General features: G+C 56.5%; 1 protein-coding gene across 2 annotated transcripts in view; it reads right to left on the bottom strand.

Moving 5' to 3' along the window:
• SDCCAG8 (SHH signaling and ciliogenesis regulator SDCCAG8) overlaps positions 1-22,355 on the bottom strand; it is a 206,577-nt gene that overhangs the window by 11,067 nt on the left and 173,155 nt on the right. The window contains exons 17-18 of one of the 2 annotated variants that reach the window (XM_036355091.1): positions 6,582-6,708; positions 244-1,144 (exon numbers count right to left, since the gene is read on the bottom strand). In XM_036355091.1, the coding sequence (XP_036210984.1) occupies positions 1,073-1,144; positions 6,582-6,708 (199 nt within the window). In that variant the 3' untranslated portion in view covers positions 244-1,072. Of the gene's footprint in view, positions 1-243; positions 1,145-6,581; positions 6,709-22,355 lie in introns of those variants that run through there. The other variant, XM_036355092.1, reaches the window with a different exon arrangement.

Genomic DNA, 22,355 nt, shown 5'->3' with positions numbered 1-22,355 from the left:
CTCCGACTCACCCAGGAGAAGCGCCGGGCTCTGGGCGCCGCCGGGAGTCGGGGGTCCCGGGCCCCGGTGTGAGGCGCGGGCGCGAGGGTCTCGTGTCATCTTTGCAAACACGCAGGCGGCGGGAGCTGGTGACATTTGAGCTGCATATGTTCGCGTGTGTTTTTAAAAAAACATGGAAGTCACTTCGGTTGACAGTGTCTCGTACACAGTTTTGAAAGAATCAGGGCAAACTTTAACAGAGTCAGTTTTTATTTGAAAAATATTTTCTGGGAATGTATCAGTGTTTATTTTTGAGACTGACAATTCGGGTGAAAATCCGGGTGAAAACAAAGAAACAACAATTGGGTTGAAATCAAACTGTTTGTTTTCATCCATCGGGAGCCTTCCAGAAACTCCTGGTTCAGGAGGCGGCGTGTTCATTGTTTTTATTCGGTGTGTCTGCCGTTGGATCCCAGCACCATCTGCCTTGCAGGTAGCTAACCTCACGGAAGCGCCTCCGTCCGCTGCTGGGAGTCCCCGGGGCCCAGGCCAGGACCCTGCAGACGTGCGACACCCGCGGGTCCCAGCGGGCCGCCGCCCTCCCAGGCCCCCGCGTGAGCGTGAAGCTGCCCCTCCCTTTGCTTCAGGTCACACACCAGCCTGCTTCCCTCCCCGGCTTCTGGGTCTCTGCTTCCGGCTGGCTTTCCAGCTCTTTTGCACGAGTCCTTTGGTGTAAGGAGATCATGTCCATGATTTTGAATATAATCACATATGGCTGTTGGATCCGCGCACAAGTTCAAATCAAATTAGAACTGAAATCCGCTGCCAAGAATGCTCGAGAGGCGTGGGGCCGGCTGATTAATCACGGGCACGTCAGTTCCTGAAACTGTAAGTCACCGGGAGGGGCCCACACAGCCTGTCGGGAGGCAGGTCAGCCAGAGCCACGTCCACCCCCAGGTAAATGCGTGACAAAGAAACTGGTGTTGACCTGCCGGCCGGGGTGGCTCAGTGGTTGAACAACTACCTACGAGCCAGGAGGTCACGGCTTGATTCCCAGGCAGGGCACAGGCCCGGCCGGCGTCAGGCTCCATCTCTAGTGTGGGGAGTGCCGGACGTCCGATCGATGGTTCTCTCTTTTCCGTGATGTTTCTAACTCCCTTTCTCTCTGAAATCAATGAAAACATAGAAAATACAAATAATAACCTAACTGTGAGCTGCAAGGCGGCCTCTGGGTGGAGGGCAGCTCCGCTCTTCCCGCTCTCAGATGTCCCTCTCCCCACGGGAGTCTCATTTCCTTGCCAGCTGGCACCCGCCTTGGACAGATGTTAGAGCCCCGGGCGCTGGTCACAGACCCCTGACCCGGCTCCCAGCTGTCAGGCCTCGCTTCTGAAGCTCCCGGGGGGCCAGGTTCCCCCCTGGACACCAGCCCCCCTCCCCAGACACGAGGCGGAGGGGGTAGGAGCCAGGCCGGGTGAGTGCTGCGCCCCGTTTCTCCTTCTCTCTCCTCCCCAAGCTTGAGAGGCCCCCAGAGAGGCCGGGAGGCAAGGCCCTGTGGCTCCAGCAGGAGGCGACATCCGCACCGCCTGCCCTGGGCCACGCAGACGTGCTCTGTAAGGCCCCTGTAAGTGACGGAGCCTCAGTGCCGCCTTTTGGCCGTGAGGATTCCCACGGCCCTTAAACGTGGCTGTGGGGGGTGAGCCAGTGGGGTCCGAGCGCCCAAGGGCTCATTGGACGCTGGGCTCACAATTCAGGTTCCCTGCTCGGCCGAAGGACCGAGCAGGCCCTGGGCTCCTCAGCAGAGCATGTTCAGACCCGGGTCCCGGCCTCCTCTGCACCCCGTGCCTGGTGGGGAACGCCAGCGGCTCCCCCACAAACACCTTTGGTCGTGCTCCCATCTGAGGAGCCCCCCAGGTAACACGTGCATCTGAAAGGCCCTTTGGGCCCTGACCGGTTTGGCTCAGTGGATAGAGCGTCGGCCTGCGGACTGAAGGGTCCCGGGTTTGATCCCGGCCAGGGGCATGTGCCTGGGTTGCGGGCACATCCCCAGTCAGGGGTGTGCAGGAGGCAGCTGATCGATGTTTCTCTCTCATTGATGTTTCTAACTCTCTATCCCTCTCCCTTCCTCTCTGTAAAAAAATCAATAAAATATATTTAAAAAAATAAAAATAAAAATAAAAGGCCCTTTGGGGGCCAGCCAGCTGGGCAGGAGCGGAGAGCCCAGGATGCTCAGTCCCTCCTGTGCTCTGGCTCCGGAAGGACAGCATTTTTCTGAGGATTTTTTAAGGTTTGGGTTTTTTCTTTAAGTTTTTCATTTGGCAGCGATCAGGTTTATAACGACCTGGAAGAGGTTTCCAGGTGCCAGTGGTGCAGGGTGGGATCTGAGTGCTGCCGGCAGGCAGAGGGGGAGTTGGAGGGCAAACCCCGCGTGACCATGATGTGCCCAGAACGGAGAGAAGAGGCCCAGGGCCCCTTCTTGGGCAGCTTGAGAGGCCGAGAGACTCGCTCATGCCCCGAATCCCGGCCCCTCTGTTAGGGGCAGAGGTAGACTATTGGGGGCAGCCATACTTATAGGAAATACTAACCAGGCTCTGCTAACCGCGGTTGCTGTGTTCTGATTGCAGAAGGCACGCCCTAGCCTGGCTGGGAGTTGCACGTGGGACCTGGGAGCTCACCTGGAAATGCGGCCCATCCTCCCATAACAGGGAGCTGCTTTCATCATGGAAAGATGAACCACCAGAGCCCCCGCCCTGTGCCTACCCGGGGCCTTGCACACCCCCAGCGCTTACCTGTGAACTGCCCATTTTGCACACCCATTCTTATCCCTCTTGCCCACTTGCCCACATAATCTCTGTCCGACCCCTGATAAGCAGCCAGCTTGTGGGGGGCGGAGAGTAGGTCTCTGCGGGTGACCTGCGCTCTCCATGCTGCCGGAGTTATTAGACCAACGCCCAGATAGGACTCAACCTGTCTCCGCTGAACCGGCTCCGGTACTGACAGGCAGCCCGGGCCCCATGGTGACCAGGTTTCACCTTCACCAGACAGGAGCCTGGTCTCCTGCCTGCAGACCCGGTGCCCTGACCTTTGGCCACCGCCAGCCAGGGCTTAGCCAGTCGGGTTCCGGCAGGAAGAGGGGCCGAGCCGGTCTGCGTGGCCCAGGGCGGAGCAGTGAGGATGTCGCCTCGCTGCTGGGTCCACAGGCTGTGCCTCCCGGGCTTCTCCGGGGGCCTCTCACATTTGGGGAGAGAGAGGAGGAAAAGCTGGCATCTCTCTCGCCTGCTGTGGACAATTCCAGAGCCCCTCTGAGCTGGGCTGATCTGACACTCCTGTGCAGATGGGGAAACGGAGGCTACAAGAGACTTCAGAGACTTGCTCAGGCCCTCACCGCCATGCCAGCCTGGCATCATTCTGTTCTCGGTGCCTGTGAACACGTCAGAGGCTCCTAGACCTGTGTCCTCCGTGTGAAAATGCAGGTTCCTGGGCCCTGGGCCGGAGGGGATGCCCTGGATTCTATGTCCCTTGTGTCTTTTTTTTTTTTTTTTTGTCCTCACCCGAGGGTTTATTTTTTAAATATATTCTTATTGATTTGAGAGAGGAAGGGAAAGAGGGTGAGAGAGAAACATCAGTGAAGAGAGAGAATCATCGAGTGACTGCCTCCTGCACGCCCCACACTGGGGACTGAGCCTGCAATCCGGGCATGTGCTCTGACCAGGAATCGAACCCTGACCTCCTGATTCATAGTTTGACGCTCCACCGCTGAGCCACGCCGGCCGGACTATCGTTATTGATTTGAGAGAGGAAGGGAGAGAGAAACATCGTTCAGTTGTGTCCCATACATGCCCCAACTGGGGATGGAACCTGAAACCTAGGTGTGCGCCCTGACCAGGACTGGAACCCACAACCTTCTGATGTTTGGGACGCCCCAACCACTGAGCCACCTGCCAGGACAGTGTGTGTTTCTTTACCAGCATCTCAGCTGACCGTGGAGTGTGGCGAGGCTTGGGCTTGGAGCAGTGTCCTCGCCCTCACCCTGTGGGCAGTCTCAGAGGCGCAGTGGTGGTTGGGGGGTAGGGGGGAGGTGTGTCCTGGTTCCCAGGCCTCAGGTCAGGGACTGACATGGGTGCTGGGGGGCGGGGGGTGTTCACGTCCTGCGTGTGGAACAAATGAGTACTTTGCAGAGGGATCTGGCGGGCTGAGCGGGAAAATCACTCAGACAGTGGCTCCCGGACACCCATGCGGCACATGGTCATTTTGAAAGGACAATGAGAGACAATTTCTCATCCTTTCTCTTTCCAGATGCATTTCCCATGAGTCACTCCAAGCGCGGGCGTGTGATGTCCCCCGGGGACTCACGGCACCTGGGTCAATCCCGACTGAAGGCTGAGGCCCCGGCCGGCCGTGGACACGCAGGATCCTAATGAACTGCTGGTGGGGCAGAGAGCTCAGCCTCTCAGACAGGAGAGCAGTGGCGGAGACAAAAGGGTTTCATGCTGTGCTCCCAGCTCACCTGCACTCACTCTCCTCCTCCTCCTCCCTGCGGGGCCCCAGGTCCAACCCGAACAGGAGACTTGGGCTGTGGATTCAGACTTGGGCTCCACGTCAGGGTCCCTACTTGCTGGCTGGCTGTGCTTGTGTGAGCCTCAGTCTCCCCATCTGTAAAATGGAGCCGATACTCCATGCTGCAGGGCAAAGGGGGTGACTGCCTGTCACACCTGTCCCAGTGCCCGGGCTCTGCTGGCATCCACATCTCACTCCCTTCATTGCTGGGCATGGTGCCACTGTCTCCTCCATTTTTCTCTTTTGGGGACACATGAAGCAAGTAATTCCTTTTCTGCATCTTTGATTCTTTAGTAAATTTTGTGTTTGTGTAAAAATGGCTTTGCCTGCTGTTTTGGCTCCAGGGTTGGAGCGGCGGCCTGTGGACTGAGGGGTCATGGGTTCGATTCCCGGTCAAGGGCACCTACCTCCATTGCAGGATCCCCAGCCCTGGTCAGGGCCGTGCAGGAGGCAACCAATCGATGTGTCTCTCGTGTCGATGTTTCTCTCTCCCTCCCTCCCTTCTACTCTCTCTAGAGATCAATGGGGAAAATATCCTTGCGTGAGGATTTTAAAAAAGGCTTTATAAAAGGGCTTTTATAACCCATCTATCCCCCCAAAAATCTTAGCTCGATGATCAGTCAGGTAATTTAGGACAAGATTTATGCATTCCGCTCACAATGACTCCCCTAACTGGGAGCACCCCCCATTTCCTCAACCAATCCAGGCTGTGCGCACACATCCTCCAGGGGCCCTCACAGCTGACTCCCGCAACCCTGGCAGAGGTGCCTGCCTGGATCTGCTCAGCACATGGTGTGACTCCTGCATTCTGGGCCTAGGCTCCTGCACAGCTTCAGCTCCCTAAAGAGGCCGGGCCTGTGTCCCCACCATGTCCCTGTGTCCCCCATGTCTCTGTTCTCCCCGCTGTGCCCCCCACTGTGCCAGCACAGCCTTCAGATCTCCCTCCTGGCTTATTAGCTGAGCAATGTGATCACTGATAAAATGAAGCTGTGAATCAAGGGCTACTAGCTTTTGGGGGGTCTCTGTCTAAACTCAGCTAGTGAAGACAATGAATGGACTCTGGCAAGACCCCAGCACGTGGATGGATCCATCCTGAAGACACCCCCCCCCCCCCCCACACACACACACAGCGAGGAGTGTGCGGGGTACCAGGGGTCTCAGGGCCCCGAGGACCGCCCCCAAAGCAGGGTGTGCGTTACCTGGGCTCTCAGCGCCCCCTCCCCGAGGGTGCCTCCAGCGCGGGGTGTGCATACTTGGGCTCTCAGCCCCCCTCCCCGAGGATGCCCCCAGCGCGGGGTGTACATACCTGGGCTCTCAGCCCCCCTCCCCGAGGACCCCCCCAGTGCGGGGTGTGCGTTACCTGAACCCCCTCCCAGCGTGGGGTGTGCGTTACCTGAACCCCCCCTCCCAGTGCACGGTGTGCGTTACCTGGGCTCTCAGCCCCCCCAGGGAGCCCCCCAGCACTGGGTGGGCGTTACCTGGGCCTCTCAGCCCACCCCCAGGAACCCCCCAGCGCATGATGTGGCTTTACCTGGGCTCTCAGCGCCCCCCAGGATGCCCCGAGCGCGGGGTGTGCATACCTGGGCCCTCAGCCCCCCTCCCCCCAGGACGCCCCCAGCGCGGGGTGTGCGTACCTGGGCCCTCAGCCCCCCCCCCAGGACGCCCCCAGCGCGGGGTGTGCGTTACCTGGGCTCTCAGCCCCCCTCCCCGAGGACCCCTCCCAGCATGGGGTGTGCGTTACCTGGGCTCTCAGCCCCCCCTCAGGAGCCCCCTAGCGCGGGGTGTGCGTACCTGGGCCCTCAGCGCCCCACCAGGAGCCCCCCAGCGCGGGGTGTGCGTTACCTGGGCCATCAGCACCCCCCCAGGAGCCCCCCAGCGCGGGGTGTGCGTCACCTGGGCCCTCAGCCCCCCTCCCCGAGGAACCCCCCAGTGCGGGGTGTGCGTTACCTGGGCTCTCAGCGCCCCCCCAGAAGCCCCCCAGTGCGGGGTGTACATACCTGGGCCCTCAGCCCACCCCCCAGGATCCCCCCAGCGCGGGGTGTGCGTACCTGGGCCCTCAGCCGCTCCACCTCCTCCGACAGGCTCTGCCGCTCTTGCAGGAGGTCGTTCTGCTTGCTGAGCAGCTGCACCAGTTGCTGGGCGGCGGCCTGGCTGTGCTGGTCCAGCTGCTGCAGCCTGGAGACGTGGAGAGAGACCAGGTGGGTCAGCCGGCCAGGCCTGAGTATCCAGGGACAGTAGCAGCAGCGGTTCTCAACCTGTGGGTCGCGACCCCTTTGGAGGTCGAATGACCCTTTCACAGGGGTCGCCTAAGACCGTCCTGCAGATCAGATATTTACATGACGATTCATCACAGTAGCAACATGACAGTGATGAAGTAGCAACGAAAATAATGTTATGGTTGGGTCACAACATGAGGAACTGTATTTAAAGGGCCAGAAGGTTGAGAACCACTGGGACCCTGAGGGGTGACGCCTCAGCCGGAGGGGCCCGGGCGGGGCATTAGGTCAGTCGAGGGGACCGGTCCCAAGTGTGAAAGGACATCAGCAGCCCTCAGGACTGGGAAACACAGGTAAGGCGGATGGGCAGAAAGCGGAACCTTACACTCAGAGCGCAAAGGCCAGGGCCTGCATGCCTCCCCTGGCAGCCGGGACCCCCCGGCAGACACCAGCCGGCTGGGGCAGCGGCGAGGAGGGCGGACGTACGGGGCTAAGGGCTTTCCGTTACTAATCACCCCGTCGGTCACGCGGTGCATCGCTGACCAGGGCCTCTAAAGACCCGAAATCTGTCCTGCGGACGGGCTCCAGCTCCAGGCTCTCACTCACTCACACTGTCCAGCCACAGCACAGCCCGGGCCGGAGGCTGCGGGTGGGGTTCAGGTGGAACGGAGCCAGCACGCCCTGCTCTGAAGACGTGGCTGTCCCACGCCTTCCTGACAGCCCGCAGCGGCCAGAAGCACCCAGTGACATTAGCTTGTATTTTCTCTCTCTCTCTCTCACACACACACACATACACACACACACACACACACACACAAAGGGCTTTGAAAGCTCAGGGCGCATTTCAAGCTCCAGGCTCCGTGTCCAACACTGAGGCAAAGACCCAAAGCCTGTTCTGCAGACACCAGCCTTTCTGGGGCCTGAGCAGAATTCAGCCCCCCGGAGTTCGGGAACCGAGGGGTGCCCACCTGGGGCGCTCACTGACACACCACCTGGTTGGCACTGCACTTGCTGTGAGTAAAGGAGACGGGTTCCCACCCGAGCGCTGTCTCCAGAGAAGGAGGCTCCGTGGCTTCTAACGCCTGCGGGTTAACTGCACATCGGCCTCACTGGCTACGCGTACAGGGCTGGGTTCCCCTCGGGCTCACCCCGCTCACAGCCCACTGCCCAGCACTGCGCCACCTTTCAACAGGTAGCAGGCGCAGCACGGAGTCAGCACGGCCCAGACCTTGAGACCCTGGTCCATCGGACACCAGGACGGAGAGCTGGGCCTCAGGGTGGGCAGGCACCTTCACTAAGGAACACGCAGCCTCGGCGGACAGGCTTCCCGGGACACCTAGCAACAGGCCAGCCCTTCATCAGGCCTCCCCCCGCACTCCCTGAGGAATGGAGACGCCCAGGGGGGCCGTCAGCACCGCCCATGCTCCCACAGCTCCAGGACAGGGTCCAGGCCTGGGCTGGCCCCGCCCACCGGTCTCCTCTCCCCTGGCTCTGGAGGAGTGAGGACCAGGGACAGGAGCCAGTCAGAGAAAGACAGGGTCTCACTCATGTGCGGAATCTAATGAACAAAATAAACTGATGAGCAAAGTAGATCCAGAGGCACAGAGGCCTGGAGCAGACTGGACCCCAGAGGGCCGGGGGGGGGGGAAGCGGGGAGAGATCGACGAGAGAACTGTGTGCATCTGTGCAGGACCCAGGGACACAGGCAGGAGGGTGGCGGGGGGAGGGAGGGCCGGTAGAGGTCAATGGGGGACAGAGGGCGACATATGTAATACTTTCAACAATAAAGATATTTTTAGAAAGGACCACGGGCCGGCCGGCTCAGTCCCTCCTCCCTGTGTCTGCGGCTGTGCAGGGCCGGCTCGGTGCTCCTCACCCCCAGCCGGGGCTGCAGTCAGACCGGCCCGCCTCCCAGTGCTCCGCCCCACAGCACTGTAGGGAGCACAGTCACGTCCCCTCTTCTCCCTCACCCCTCTCTGCTCTGGGAGACACGGCGTGTCCCCTGGTGAAGCCGGCATGTGGCTTTGGGAAGTCCACTCTGCCCCCTGCCCGCCCCCACCACACAGTCGGGTGGGGACTTGTCCTGGGGGCACAGTCTCAAAACCACGCAGCTCACATCAGACCAGACAGAAGCCCACAGCCTGCAGACCCACAGCAGGAAAGAGACGGAACCATCGGGTTTCCCAGCACCATCCCCATGGGCCCTTCTTTCCCAAGACCCGCCTCTCATCTCCGCAACCGGCAGGTATTCCCCTTTCCCAGACACCCCGGGGGCACGCAGTGCGGTGCTGCTGCCCAGGGGAGCGGGGGCCAGGCCCATCCCTACCCATGAAGCCCCTGTGCCTGTCGGCCAGTCCCCGGGCAGGACACGTCTAGACCCCTCTGCACCCCAAGCTGGGGGCACCGTCCTGACCACAGGGCCCTTTCCCCGAGGACCTGCGGGCACACCTGGGCAGAACTGGGGCGTCTTGGGGGAGAAGAGCAGCTGCGCCCCTTCTGGGGCAGAGCTCCCCAGGAGTCCCAGGCCTGCAGGGGCAGCGGTTTCCATGGGAACCACTGCGTTTCTCAAGCCCGGGATGCAGATGCAAGGAAAGGCACTAGTGTGTGTGCAGGGCCGACACCTCTCTGCTGGTCCAACAGCGATTGCCCCGCACACCCCGCAGGCAGGTGCGATCAGAACCAACATGTTTTTAAAATACGCAAGACTCCGGGAGGAGAGGGAGCGAGTGGCGAGACACTAGACAACTTTGCAGAGCCGAGCGGGCTGGGGAAGCAGCTCATGCAAAACAGAAGCAGTGCAGCAGCCAGCTCCGGTCCCACGCTGCAGACACTCATTTGCTATGAATACTGTGAAAGCAAGTGAATACATATATTCAAATTTTTTTATGTTGTATGTGATACATACAAAATATATGCAGTGTATCCATAAGTTATGAGGTGTAATCACCAAATGAACACTGTGAGCCTGGTCCCAGTACCGCGGGGCCACTCCCTCTAGATCTGTCTCCAGGCCAAACACTTGGACCCCCAGAGCCCCAGAGGTGGCCAGTGTCCTCAATATGTATATACACACACACACACATACACACACACACACATACACACACACATACACACACACACACACATATATATACACACACACACACACATATATATACACACACACACACATATATATACACACACACACACACACACACACACACACATATATATATCCTCACCCAAGGATATGTTTTCGTTGTTAATCCTCACCGGAGGATATTTTTTCCATTGACCCTTAGGGAGTGGAAGGGAGGGGTGGATACAGAGAGAAACATCGATGAGAGAGAGACATATGGATTGGCTGCCTCCCACAGGCTCCCCGCCCAGGGCTGGGCATTGAACCTGCAACCCAGGTACCTTCCCTTGACTGGAATCGAACCTGGACCCTTCAGTCCAAGGGGCCAGCACTCTAACCACTGAACTCACAACCTTGGAGTGCAGGGTGACACTCCAACCCACTGAGCTACCCAGCCAGGGTCCTCACACATGTTTCTGATTAGTTTTATTTTCACCCACAGTCTCACCAGGAGCTTCCTACAGTCTACTGTTGGTAGGTACACAGTTTTGTTGTTGTATAAAGTGTCTTTTGTCCTGAGAAGGTTTCAGACCGGAGCCCCTCCCTTTGGTCACTGTGGCCACAATAAAGGCTTTCTCCTCCCCTTCTTAGCCATGTTCTCAAAGTTTCCCTGGCTGAGGAGGCCTCTTTGTGGAAGGGAAGACCATTTTTCCAACAACATATGGATTTAAAAGGTGCAGATACTTTGACTGTAAAACATGTCCTCAGCCCACTATTCCCGGGAGGACGCTCTATCTCAGTGATGGCGAGCCTTTTGAGCTCGGCGTGTCAGCATTTTGAAAAACCCTAACTTAACTCTGGTGCCGTGTCTGTCACATAGAGAAATTTTTTGATATTTGCAACCGTAGTAAAACAAAGACTTATATTTCTGATGTTTATTTTATATATTTAAATGCCATTTAACAAAGAAAAATCAACCAAAAAAAGAGTTTGCGTGTCACCTCTGACACGCGTGTCATAGGTTCGCCATCACTGCTCTAGCATTTACTGAGCACTTGCCCGGAGCAGGGGGCATCGTAAGCATTTTATGTTCATGAACTGAGTTGATCCTCCTAACGACACTGACCAGCAGGTATTACCTGCATCACTATCACCCGCATCATTTCTTGCAGGAGAAAAGCAAGGCCCAGAGAAGTGAGTCATTTCCCCGAGCGCAGGCACCGGGAAGGGGAGAGATTGCCAAGCCACCATGGTGCACCCCTCCCTCTGGGCCCCTAGTCACCTGTTTCCCAGGTGACGCCTCCCTTTCCATCCACTCCACTCAGCTTCTGGTTCAGGAGATCAGTCCCCTATACCCGTGGTCGGCAAACCGTGGCTCGCAAGCCACATGCGGCTCTTTGGCCCCTTCAGTGTGGTTCTTCCACAAAATACCATGTGCGGGCGCGCACGTACAGTGCGATTGAAACTTCGTGGTCCATGCACAGAAGTCAGTATTTTGTGGAAGAGCCACACTGAAGGGGCCAAAGAGCTGCATGTGGCTCACGAGCCGCGGTTTGCTGAGCCGCAGTTTGCCGACCACTGCACTACACCTTCCGAGCCTCTCCGTGGCCATTCTTTCCCTCCACTCACCCTCGATCCCACCCACACTTCCTGTCTGCCCCTCCCACGGAACTAGGGATTTCTTAAAGACGGGCCCTGGTTCAGCCCTCCATCTCCACCACTTAGCAAGGTGCCTGGCCCTTAGACCAGGCCAGATAAACGTGTCAGAATGAGCAAACCACTATGGACATATTATACTGATACGAGACCTGTAATTTCATCTATAGGACAAGTATGCTTTGATATGTAATACATGCTTTATTCCTGAAAGAACAGAAGATATACATTACCTTTAGGTATGCTACTGATATCCGACTCTTAAATAAATGACTCCTAGGCCAGATCCATGAGCCTGGACTTGGCAACAGGATACTAGCTCACCAGCCGACACAAGCTGCCCATTGTCCTTGGGTGAGAGGCTTGATCTCGCACAACCTAGGGTTCCCCATTTCTAAACCGAGGCAAGAAGACCTCCAGATCCTGCAGCCGAAACTCTGGGGCGGGCCCTTTAGTGAGCCCTCTGGGTGATTCTGATGAACTCTCAAGTTCATGAGCCACTGGTACTCACAATACTAACCACAGACACACACACACACACACACACACACACACACACACACACACACCAGATGAGGCCTTCTGGAGAAGAACTGTTTTGTGTGTCTCCAATTGTGATCATCCAAATAGCCCAGTGCCTCAGTGAGGACACTCCTGGTGGACTCTGTCAGTCACGAGTCCTGGTGTCAGTCATGAGAACGCCAGCGAATCAGGTGAGCATCTCGAATTTCAGTTTCCTCCCGTATGAGGATACGCTGGAGCTGGGATCTGCACACTTCACACCCCAGGCCAGACCCAGCCTGGCCCACTGCCTGCTTTTGTTCCATCTGCGAGTTAAGAATGCTTTTTACACCCTGGCTGGTTGGGCTCAGTGGGTAGAGCATCGGCCTGCAGACCAAAGGGTCCCGGGTTCGATTCCAGTCAAGGGCATGTAGCTCAGTTGCAGGCTCCCCACCCCCACCGCCACCCCTCAGCCCAGGGCCTGGTTGGAGCTCATAAAGGAAGCAACCAATCGATGTGTTTCTCTCACATCGATGTTTCTCTCTGTCTTTCTCTCTCTCTTCCACTCTTTCTAAAAAAATCAATAGAAAAATATTCTCGGGTGAGGATTAAACAAAATAAATTACAAAAACAAACAAACAAAAAAGCCCAAAAAGAATGGTTTCTACATGTTTTCACTGACTGAAGAAAATGAAAGATACTTTGCGACGTGAATGGTCTATTACAGTGGTCGGCAAACCACAGCTCGCGAACCACAAACTTTCCAAGGAGATGCAAGGCCATTGTTCACATTAGTGTTTGTCAGTCATTGTCATGATTTAATTTTATGGATATTGTAAGGTAAATTGTAAGGAATTTAATTTTATCAATAAATAATATCATTAAGTATGATATCAAGTTTTATTCAATGTACCTATAGTTTAACTAAGACTTAAAACTTTAAGTAAAGTTTATTAAGTTAATTTTAGGGAATGTTGTGGAGTGAAAGAAGATGTTATGTCGAGGATGGAGAAAGGCATGTTGAGATGGTTTGGACATAGAGAGAGGATGAACGAAAGGAGACAGACGAAACAAGTATACAAGATGAGTGTGGATGGGAGAGTTGGAAGGGGTCGACCTCAGCGAACGTACCTCAATCCGACTGAGGACGTTTTTAGCAAAGGCCAGCTTAGGAGTACCCTAATGAAGTTAATAACAATGTACCTACCTATACAGTTTAAGTTTAAAAAATTCGGCTCTCAAAAGAAATTTCAATCGCTGTACTGTTGATATTTGGCTCTGTTGACTAATGAGTTTGCCGACCACTGGACTATGAAATTCAACATCCAGTGCCCCTCCATAAACTTCCACGGAGACACATCTTTGCTTGCTCGCTCCGTGTCATCTGTGATGGCTTCTGCACTTTGCAGCGGAGCTGAGCGGCTGCGACAGGGACCATCTGGCCACAGAGGCGAACATATTTGTTATTCGACCCTTTAGAGAACAAACTTGCCAGGCTCCGGGCTGGAAGATGACTAAGTTCCCTGTCAGCTGCAAACTTCAGTTCCGTGACTTTACAGAAATGGCCGCTGTCCCTGCCTTCAAGCGCCGACAGCTATCTCGCCATCACAACACACCTCGGCCGTCCCAGCTGACGTTCGAAAACCCAATTACTCTAATTACTGCTCTCGGTAATTAATTTTGGCGAACAAGCCATATTCATTCCAAGTTGTATACTTTGTCCCAGTACTCGGAGTGGCTGCTGCGTTTCACAGAACTCCACCTCACTCATGTGGCCACACAGAATCAGCACGAAGGAGGCATGTGCCTCGGAACCCAGCACACATCCCAGCCAGTCAGCCTCGCTTAGAGAATTAGGCAGTGTCAGTGGCTGGTCGGCTGGTTGAATTTCCTTTGCCCACATCCACCCTATTCAGTAATGATTTCAGTAGAGTCCTTCACTCGAAGGATCATGCGATTCAGGGGAGAATTAACACTTCTGTATTTTTTTTTTTTTAAGATTTATTTCTTTGGCTAATCATCTGTTTAGGTCTCCCAGTTGCTTTTTCTACTCACCCAAGGTGAGAGAGGGAGGGAGGGAGGGAGAGAGGGAGGGAGGGAGGGAGGGAGGGAGGGAGGGAGAGAGAGAGAGAGAGAGAGAGAGAGAGAGAGAGAGAGAGAGAGAAAAGAAACATCAATCAACTGGTTGCTTTTCTAATGATCCCAGACTGGGACCAAACCCAGGTGTGTGCCCTGACCTGGAATCGAACCAGCAACCTTTGGGTGCATGGGACAACGCTTAACCAACTGAGCTAGTCGGGCCGGGCGAGGATTTACATTTCCAATGAAGAGAACTGACGTTCCTGTGCTGCCCCTTTAATTTTTCATTCTCAAATGTCCAATCAGCCATGGCTGCCTGTGGAAGAGCAGAGGGGCCCAGTAGGGGCAGGACTGGGGCGAGACCCTGCTCTTCCCGTCAAAGGATCAAGTCATGTTAGAGCCTAGAGGCCCCGCGGAGGTCATTCCGCCCAGTCAGTTATGGGGAACCTGGCGCCCAGAGAGCACTAGGGACTTGCCCAAAGTCACACAGCCTTTTGCAGAAAACCCGGGACTAGAACCCACGCCTCTTGACTCCAAAGCCAGTGCTGTTGGCAGCATTTCAAGATCCTTTCTAAAGAAGACGTGACTCCTATCCCATCCCCAAACACAAGGGTTTCCGGCAAGGCCCTTGACGGCCACACACTGGCCAACTTCCCGGGAAGCGCGGACACAGAACCACTTTCTGAGGCCTGGGGTGTGGGAAGGAGGCAGTGCCCAGCCAGGGCCTCCGCACCTCTCAGGGGAGGGAACCCGTCTGGGTTGTTTCTGTCCTTTTTTAACTTCCACTCCACGCTGCCTGGGTTTGGGGAAGGCCAATAGAAATGCTATTTGCATCAATTGCTACGAAAGTTTCTAAACAGCCTCAGCTTCGGTTCTCATGCTGGGACTGACCAGCGTGAGGACTCCTGGGGGTGGAAACCATACTGACCTGGTCTCCAGGCTGGCGTGGCGCCGGGACGCAGACACGGGGGGACGCAGACACGGGGGGCGGGGAGCTCCAGGACCAGCGTGAGGACTCCTGGGGGTGGAAACCATACTGACCTGGTCTCCAGGCTGGCGTGGCGCTGGGACGCAGACACGGGGGGACGCAGACACGGGGGGCGGGGAGCTCCAGGACCAGTGTGAGGACTCCTGGGGGTGGAAACCATACTGACCTGGTCTCCAGGCTGGCGTGGCGCTGGAACGCAGACACGGGGGGACGTAGACACGGGGGCGGGGAGCTCCCAGACCAGCGTGGGGGACCAGGGCTGGCGGCTGCCCAGGCCACAGTGCCCTCGGGGCCAGCGCCAGGGCACGAAGCAGGGCCTGAAGCCTCTGATGGTGCCCACAGGCTCTGCCACAGACCAGCCGCTTAACACAGAGCTTCAGGGGGAACCGGAAATGAGCCAGAGCTCCACCCTCGCGCACGTGGGAATTGTGCTGCGTGGCCACCTGGGTATCTTAAAGGGCAAGTGCGGCCTGGCCCAGGCTGAGCTCCTGATCCCCGGGAGGGCTGGGCGCGGGTGAAGGAGCCTGGCACACGAAGCAGCAGGGGCAGCTCGGAGGGGGCGTGCTGAGAATCGTAGACTCTGAAGAACCGAGGCGCCCAATGGTCTGGGGCCCAGTGACCGTGAACCAGCTCTTTTAAAGCAAAAGCAGAGTCTTGGCGAGCACAGCCCCACCCCTCCCGGCGATTTCCTTGTGATTCTCATTAGAGGTCTCATGACCAACAGCCTTCAGCTCCCAGGGAACCGCCTACACCTGGCCCCACCCGCACCTGTCCGATGGTTACTCTGGCCTTTACAGAGACATCCATATCCCGCTCGCCCTACCCCGCCCCCCCCAGACCCCATGCCATTTTGGCCTCAGCCTTTCTGCTCGCAGATGTTAGCAATACATTTATGATTCTTTACCTGTTTTGGCCTCGTGCGTTCCTCCTTCAGCGACCCTCACAGATTTATTATTCATTCTCTCTCTCTCTCTCTCTCTCTCTCTCTCTCTCTCTCTCTCTCTATCTCTCTATCTATCTATCTATCTATCTACCTCTCTCTCCATTTATGTGCTTGCACATGCATATCTACATATTCCTTTTCTGACCGTAAGTTGCATACATCATTGTCTTTCCTCCTAGATACCTGTGTATACTTCCTAATGATTAAGACACTACCATGTAACCAAGTCTGTGACCCACTTCAGTGACTGACATTGATAGAACACCTGCATCTAACCTACTGAATCCCAGCTTGGTCCGTGGACCCAACACTGTCCCTTTTCTTCCCTCCAGAAAAGCTCCTCTGCACTGAGCTGTCACCTCTGTCGAGTCCCCTTTGCAGTGAGAAGATGGTGTTGTTTTGATGAGTGCTATTTGCAGTGAGAAGATGGTTGTGTTCTGACGAGTGCTATTTGCAGTGAGAAGATGGTTGTGTTCTGATGAGTCCCCTTTGCAGTGAGAGCCACCACAGTCTTCACAGAAGGCTGGGAACCGTGGGGGCGCACGGTGTGTGTGGCGAGGCGCTTGTGGCCCCGTCTGTCCCTCTGAGGGCCTCCTGCTGCGCTCAGGGTCTAGAACCCGGGGGCGTGGCCCTGGAGGTCACCAGGTCCCACACTGTAGTGGGGCTCCCCTTCATGCTCGACCATCTTGAGGGGGCCAGATGACCACAGGGGTGTCGTCGAGTAAGAGAGTCCAGCGCAGATTCCATCACGACTGCGCACTTCCTGGCACCATCTTAATTAGGTTTTAATGCAAGTCATTTGGTAGCTGCCCCTGGCCATCCACGGCGGCACTGTCAGTGCCTCCAGCTTTTTATTTAGCTCCTCTTCCCTCTCTACCCAGGCAGCCTCCCCGCTGACCCTTGTCAAAGAACCCCATCTGCTGGTTGCCACGGTAACTGAAGGCGACCAATGAAGCTGAACAGAGTGACTCAGAAATAAAATCGGCGGCCAAAGGAATTCTGCTAAGAGTCATAAATCATTCGGTAAAAGGGGGTCCTCCGCGGCGATGGTGGGGGGTAACGTGATGGCATCCCTTCCAGCGAGAAGGTCCGTGCAGACCGAGTGGGAGTCCCCGTGGTTTCTAGTGGCTCCAACCGCAGGACCCTGCAGTCCTGCAGGTTACGCGCCATCATGGGGGAGAAGGAACCAGCTCAATCAGGTGTTCACTGTTTGGGCAGCAACACTGAATTGGAAGACATAGCAGGAGAGCCCGTCTAGGCTTCCAGACCCCCCTCCTCTCTTTTGTAAAAGCAGCACAAGCAAGCAGTGCCCCCTGTGACCCAGGGAACCCCGTGGCCTTGAGGAAGGTGACAGAACAAACAGGAAGACTGCTTTGGAATGAGCAAGCCCAGCCCCGTCTCTCTGTCGTCAATCAACTCGTAGGTGCTCCCAGCAGAACCCAGCCAGCCATGTGTCTGCAGGGGGCATGCAGCCTTGAGGAGGCCGGGGCGAGGGTCCAGCCCAGGTGGGCACTGTCACGGGGGCCTCGGAGGCTCTCTATCTGGACAGACAAGAGGGGTCCGTGCTCCCCAAAGAGCAAAATGCCACCCTTTCTACATGAAGATTTCCCCGGGGGAGGCCTCCCAGGGGCAGCGGCCGTGCTGTGGGGGTGGGGCTGGCAGTGGGCTCAGCCTTGTGGGGGCCCTCACAGCACAGGCCGCATTCCCAGGGATGGCCCCCCACCTGCCGGGTAGACTAGGACCCCCCCTCCACCCGCCCAGATGAGAAGAAAATGCCCCGGACATGCTACACCGCCCCTGGGGGGTGGCTCACGGCAGAGGCTAGCTGTGCAGTAGGAACCAGTGCCCTGGCAGTTGGCTGGGGGCTGCGGGACCAGAGGCGCTGGGGTGTGCGCTGGGGGCTGCGCCTGCTCACAGCCCCTCAGGACACGCCTATGGGACAGGACTCTGACCTCTCCCAGCCCCTGACCCGCAAGCAGGGGAGGGAGGACCCCTTACTGTCTCATCCCGGAAAAACCACCCGCTCCAGAAGAGAATCACTGCCAACCAGCCAGTAGCTGGCCCCCGCCTCATCCTGGATGCTGCCCATTAAGGGCTTTGTCTTGGAGTTTGGTGAACTTCCCTGAGTTAGGAGCTGTTGTGCCCACTCAGCTTGTCCGAAGAGCCCACCCAGCAAAGCAAACACCTCCCAGGACTTCCACCCTGTGCAGGTGGGGTCGCTGAGCTCCCCGCCCCACGCACTGGCCCCTGCTCCTGGCCCTGCGGGGAACAGACCTGCATTGAACTCCCAGAGACCCACCCTGCGCCTGCTTGGACCCCCTGAGGGTCCTAACCCCTGGGGATCGGGGGAGGGGGGTGCTGGGCCAGCGGAGTCCCCGCCTGGGAGGGCTCATGCAGGGGAGGGGGGGGCGGCCCGCACAGGGAGGGGCCAGCACAGGCGGGGCGGGTGCTGGCTGTGGAGCATCTGGCTGGGGCTCCGCGGGGGATGGGGAGGGGGGGCCTGCGGGGCTCTCAGTGCCTCTGGACTTGGGCAGAAGGAGAGGATTAAGGCGGTGGCAGCTGAGGGCAGGAGACTGTGGAAGCTTCATTAACCCCGAGCTCACGCCCCAATTTCTTTCCCCTGAGAAGCAGGGAGAGAAAAAGTTTGGTTTCCTCGTGACGAGAAAGGGGCGGCGTGGTTGTATTTGCTTTTCTTACCTTTTCATTTCTTATTTGTAAACAACAAAATGTGAATCATTGTTTGTGGATGATCACGGAGGACTCCAGTTTTAATTAAACAGGGAAGATCTTGGCGAAAGGAGAAATATTACCCCCGTCTTCATTTCTATGTGAGCCATTAAGCTCCTGTGACTTAATCGAAACTGGCAAAGAGCTTAAGAACTCAGAGAAAGGAAGATTACATGGTGCTGGGATGGCCTTTCTTTCTATTGTCTCTCATTCTCGTCCCATAACTAAACTGATTCTTCTGATCAATCCTAGAATGTGCCCTGGAAATCACGACTTCCTGGTCCATGAGATAGTTTAAGCCTTTGACACAGCTGTCCGCACGCCAGGCCCCTCTCCCTCCTCACAGTCACCCCCACTTTCACTTCTAAAGCCTCTTCCAACTCTTTGTCTCTGCTCACTCTCCCCAACTCTCCCCCACATTTCCGTTCCCAGGCGCCCGTGAACTTTCGCTGCCAACCTGAGCCGCACGGAATAATCAGTGTATTAATTCCTCTCGGAGCCTCAGAGTTCTCCACCGCAATCTGCCCAACCTGAACTCTATCCTCCAGAAACGCACTGCCTTTAAAAAGCAGCTCCCAGCGTGAACTCGCGGGGAGCGACATGGAACAGACAGTGCATGTGGCGCTGGGCTCGCCGCTCGGAATTAAAAGAGACTTTTTACTTTGTTCCTCCGGTGCCATGTGCATAATGTACATGTGGATGAAACTGACATCAGACATTTAGAGCGAAGCGGGCGGGGGCAGGGGGAGGTGACGGCGGCGGGAAAGAAGGAGAAAATATGTTGATGAAAACAGTAACTTCTGTTCATCTGCATTTTTCAGTTACTGTCCTAATTAAGAATGTTAGGAAATCTGTTGCAGTTTAATTGCATTGTTTGAAGAAATTTTAATGCTGACAACTTTGGGACGGTGTGCACTTGGGAGGTAAAGGGGACGACAGTGGGAATGTCTTCCAACTGAGAGACAACAACCAATACTGTGCCTGCCCCTGGCACCCCCTCGGCCTGAATTCAGAAGACAAAGGAGGAACATCCTAACAGTGTGCTCGCAATGAAACCAGCTCTGGGACAAAAAGAGGAAAAGAAAAGTAAACAGAGGAAAGAAGAGGGGAGGGGAGGGGAGGGGAGGGGAGGGGAGGGGAGGGGAGGGGAGGAGAGGAGAGGGGAATCTATCTCTAACCTGCGCATATGAGACAGGAGTAATTGAAACAGCAGTTTATTTGAAATTACTGGGTGACATCGTTACCCTGGCAGAAAACAGTTCTATGAGAAGCAAGTTGGAAACAATCTCCATGTGATTCTCAGGGGACAGTGTCTGCCTCAGCCATCGGTTCCCAAACATGCTGCCACTGCGAGCCGGTCCGGCTTCTAGAAGCTGTGCCCTCTTAGCCACCTGGTCGCACCTGCTCTAGTGTCACTTATTTCTCTTTGGGGGGCAGCCTTGTTACCGAGCAAAATGCAAGAGGAGGTGTTTTCCTTGCTCCCGGTGCCCTGGATGGAGGCTGCAGTGGACACTATAGGGGACCACACCTAATCCTTGTCACCTGGACGCTGCTTTTTCGCGGGACCCCGTTTCCCGGGGCCTGTGCAGGGGGGCTCACTGCCGGTGGGAAGGTGGCGGCGAGGGAAACCCCTCAGAGGTGTGGCCGTCCCCCGTGCCCCGTGCCCCGTGCCCCGCCCGGGTGTGCAGCTCAGCCCGCACTGACCAGCGACTCCCGCGGCCCCGGCGCTCACAGGGGTTGTGCGATTTGGTCGGAGAAATGGACCGGTTCTCCCATAGAATCAGCTGCTCGTGTCCCTCCCATCAACCCCGATTTGTGATGCACGGGGAGCCTCAGAGTCAGCTCTGTCCCCTGGAGGGGGCCGACCTCACTTTTCTAGCAGCTGAAGATCCCCCATTGTGGGTGCGATCGCTCTGAAATGACAGCAAAATAAGGCCTGTCTGCCCCCAAATGGAGCCAAAATGTCCAAAGAACCTGGCACAGAGAACAACCTGGAAAGCTCCGCTCTTGCTGGGAGGTCCCACTGACCGTGAGCTGCCAGTACGCACCTCGATTCTCCCGCTGACATTTGTATCGGGGAGTCACTGGGCGAATGGCACACGGGACCTCAACGTCCAGAGCCCCCTGCTGTGGGCTTGGTGAACTTCAGTTTAAGGCCACACCCGAGGCCCAGACAGCAAAGGGCCATGTCTCTCACCTGCTGGACGCCTGGGACCACATCAACTCGCAGTGGACTTGCAGAGAAAGAAAAGATATTCCATCCCCTGGCGTTTCTGAAAATTCTAGCGGGAGGACACACACACACACACACACACACACACACACACACACACACGCCGGTAGCTGGGCAGGCTCCCTGTAGGCTGGTGTGCAGAGCTGGACCCCTGGCGGAGGGGGCGTTGTTAATTACCAGACCAGGGAGAGAGCACTGTTAATTACCAGATCAGAGACGGGGGGTCGGGGGAGAGACCGGGCACACCCAGGAGTGTCATTATAAGTAGACAATTTCGGAGTCAGATTTCAGAGTTTGGAGAACATTCGAAGAAATATCCGGGGAGAAAGGGAGAAGCAGGCCCCGCCCGCCCGAGGGCCAGTTGCCTGTCCAGCGGCCTCTGGGCCAGCAGGACCACGCGTCCCCTCGCCCGGCCTCCTGCAGCCCCGCAGAGCGAGCTCCAACAACTGCCTCGCCACCACGACACATGGCCCCCGTCCCGGCTCTCTGCTAACCCAGACGCTCGGCCATCTTTCTTTAAGGTGCCATATGGCTGGCAGAAGCCTGTAGATCTAGCAGCACATCTGCTTGCGAGTTTCTTCCCCCTCCACCCCCAACCGACGGGGGCTGAGCAGACCGCGGGGAGGGCGCCCTGTGGACCTCTCCCGGGTCCTTTTCCAGCGCTCCAGCCACACAAGACCATGAGAGGGGTGATCGGAGTGCCTCGGGCGCGATCATTGTTAACGAGACAACGTGGCGGGCACGGATTTACTTGTCAGTGATTTGAAACGAGATGAGAGACACAAAGGGTGGAAGGTCTCCTTTCTCCGAAGGGTGGTTACATCAGGGCTCTCCCCCTGGGCACCCAGAGGGGCAGCGCCCTGGGCTGAGCTGGCTTTCCTCTTCCTTTTGGTCTAAGGAAGCCAGGCTAGCTGAGAAACCAGCAGATAGGGGAGCCTGCTTTGTTAGGAAGCCCAGGCGGCTGTATGCTAATGAGCCAGCAAGACTCTGCTTTTTTTGGTGTGATGCGCAAAGATTGTTGACACTGTTGAAATCCTGGCTCTCCTGGCCTGTTGAGCACATGGGCTGCCTCCTTGGAATCTAGCCCCCAGTAAGACAGGCTGCAAAAAAAATAATACATTCTGCCCTCCTGATGACTGAAATCTGGCCGTTTGCAACTCAGAGCAGTTGGGGCTGGGGGAGGATCAGAAAAAATATTCTATCAGGCCAGGAATCGAAAAAGACACAGGTGAAAATTACGGGTTTCTTCCAGACTTAAAAGTGAAACCTGGCAGACACATGTGAGCGATCAAGGCAAGGATGCAGACTTCAGGGGCCAAACCCGAAAGGCCAGGGTGAGGGGCATTTGCTGCAGATGGGGCAGGTGAAAAGCTACGTTTCTGATCTTCTTGTACATTTCTCTGAACCACGTGTGG

The sequence above is a fragment of the Myotis myotis genome, unplaced genomic scaffold, assembly GCF_014108235.1.
Source record: "Myotis myotis isolate mMyoMyo1 unplaced genomic scaffold, mMyoMyo1.p scaffold_m19_p_21, whole genome shotgun sequence".
NCBI lineage: Eukaryota > Metazoa > Chordata > Mammalia > Chiroptera > Vespertilionidae > Myotis > Myotis myotis.
This window is presented reverse-complemented; position numbering and strand designations above follow the sequence as displayed.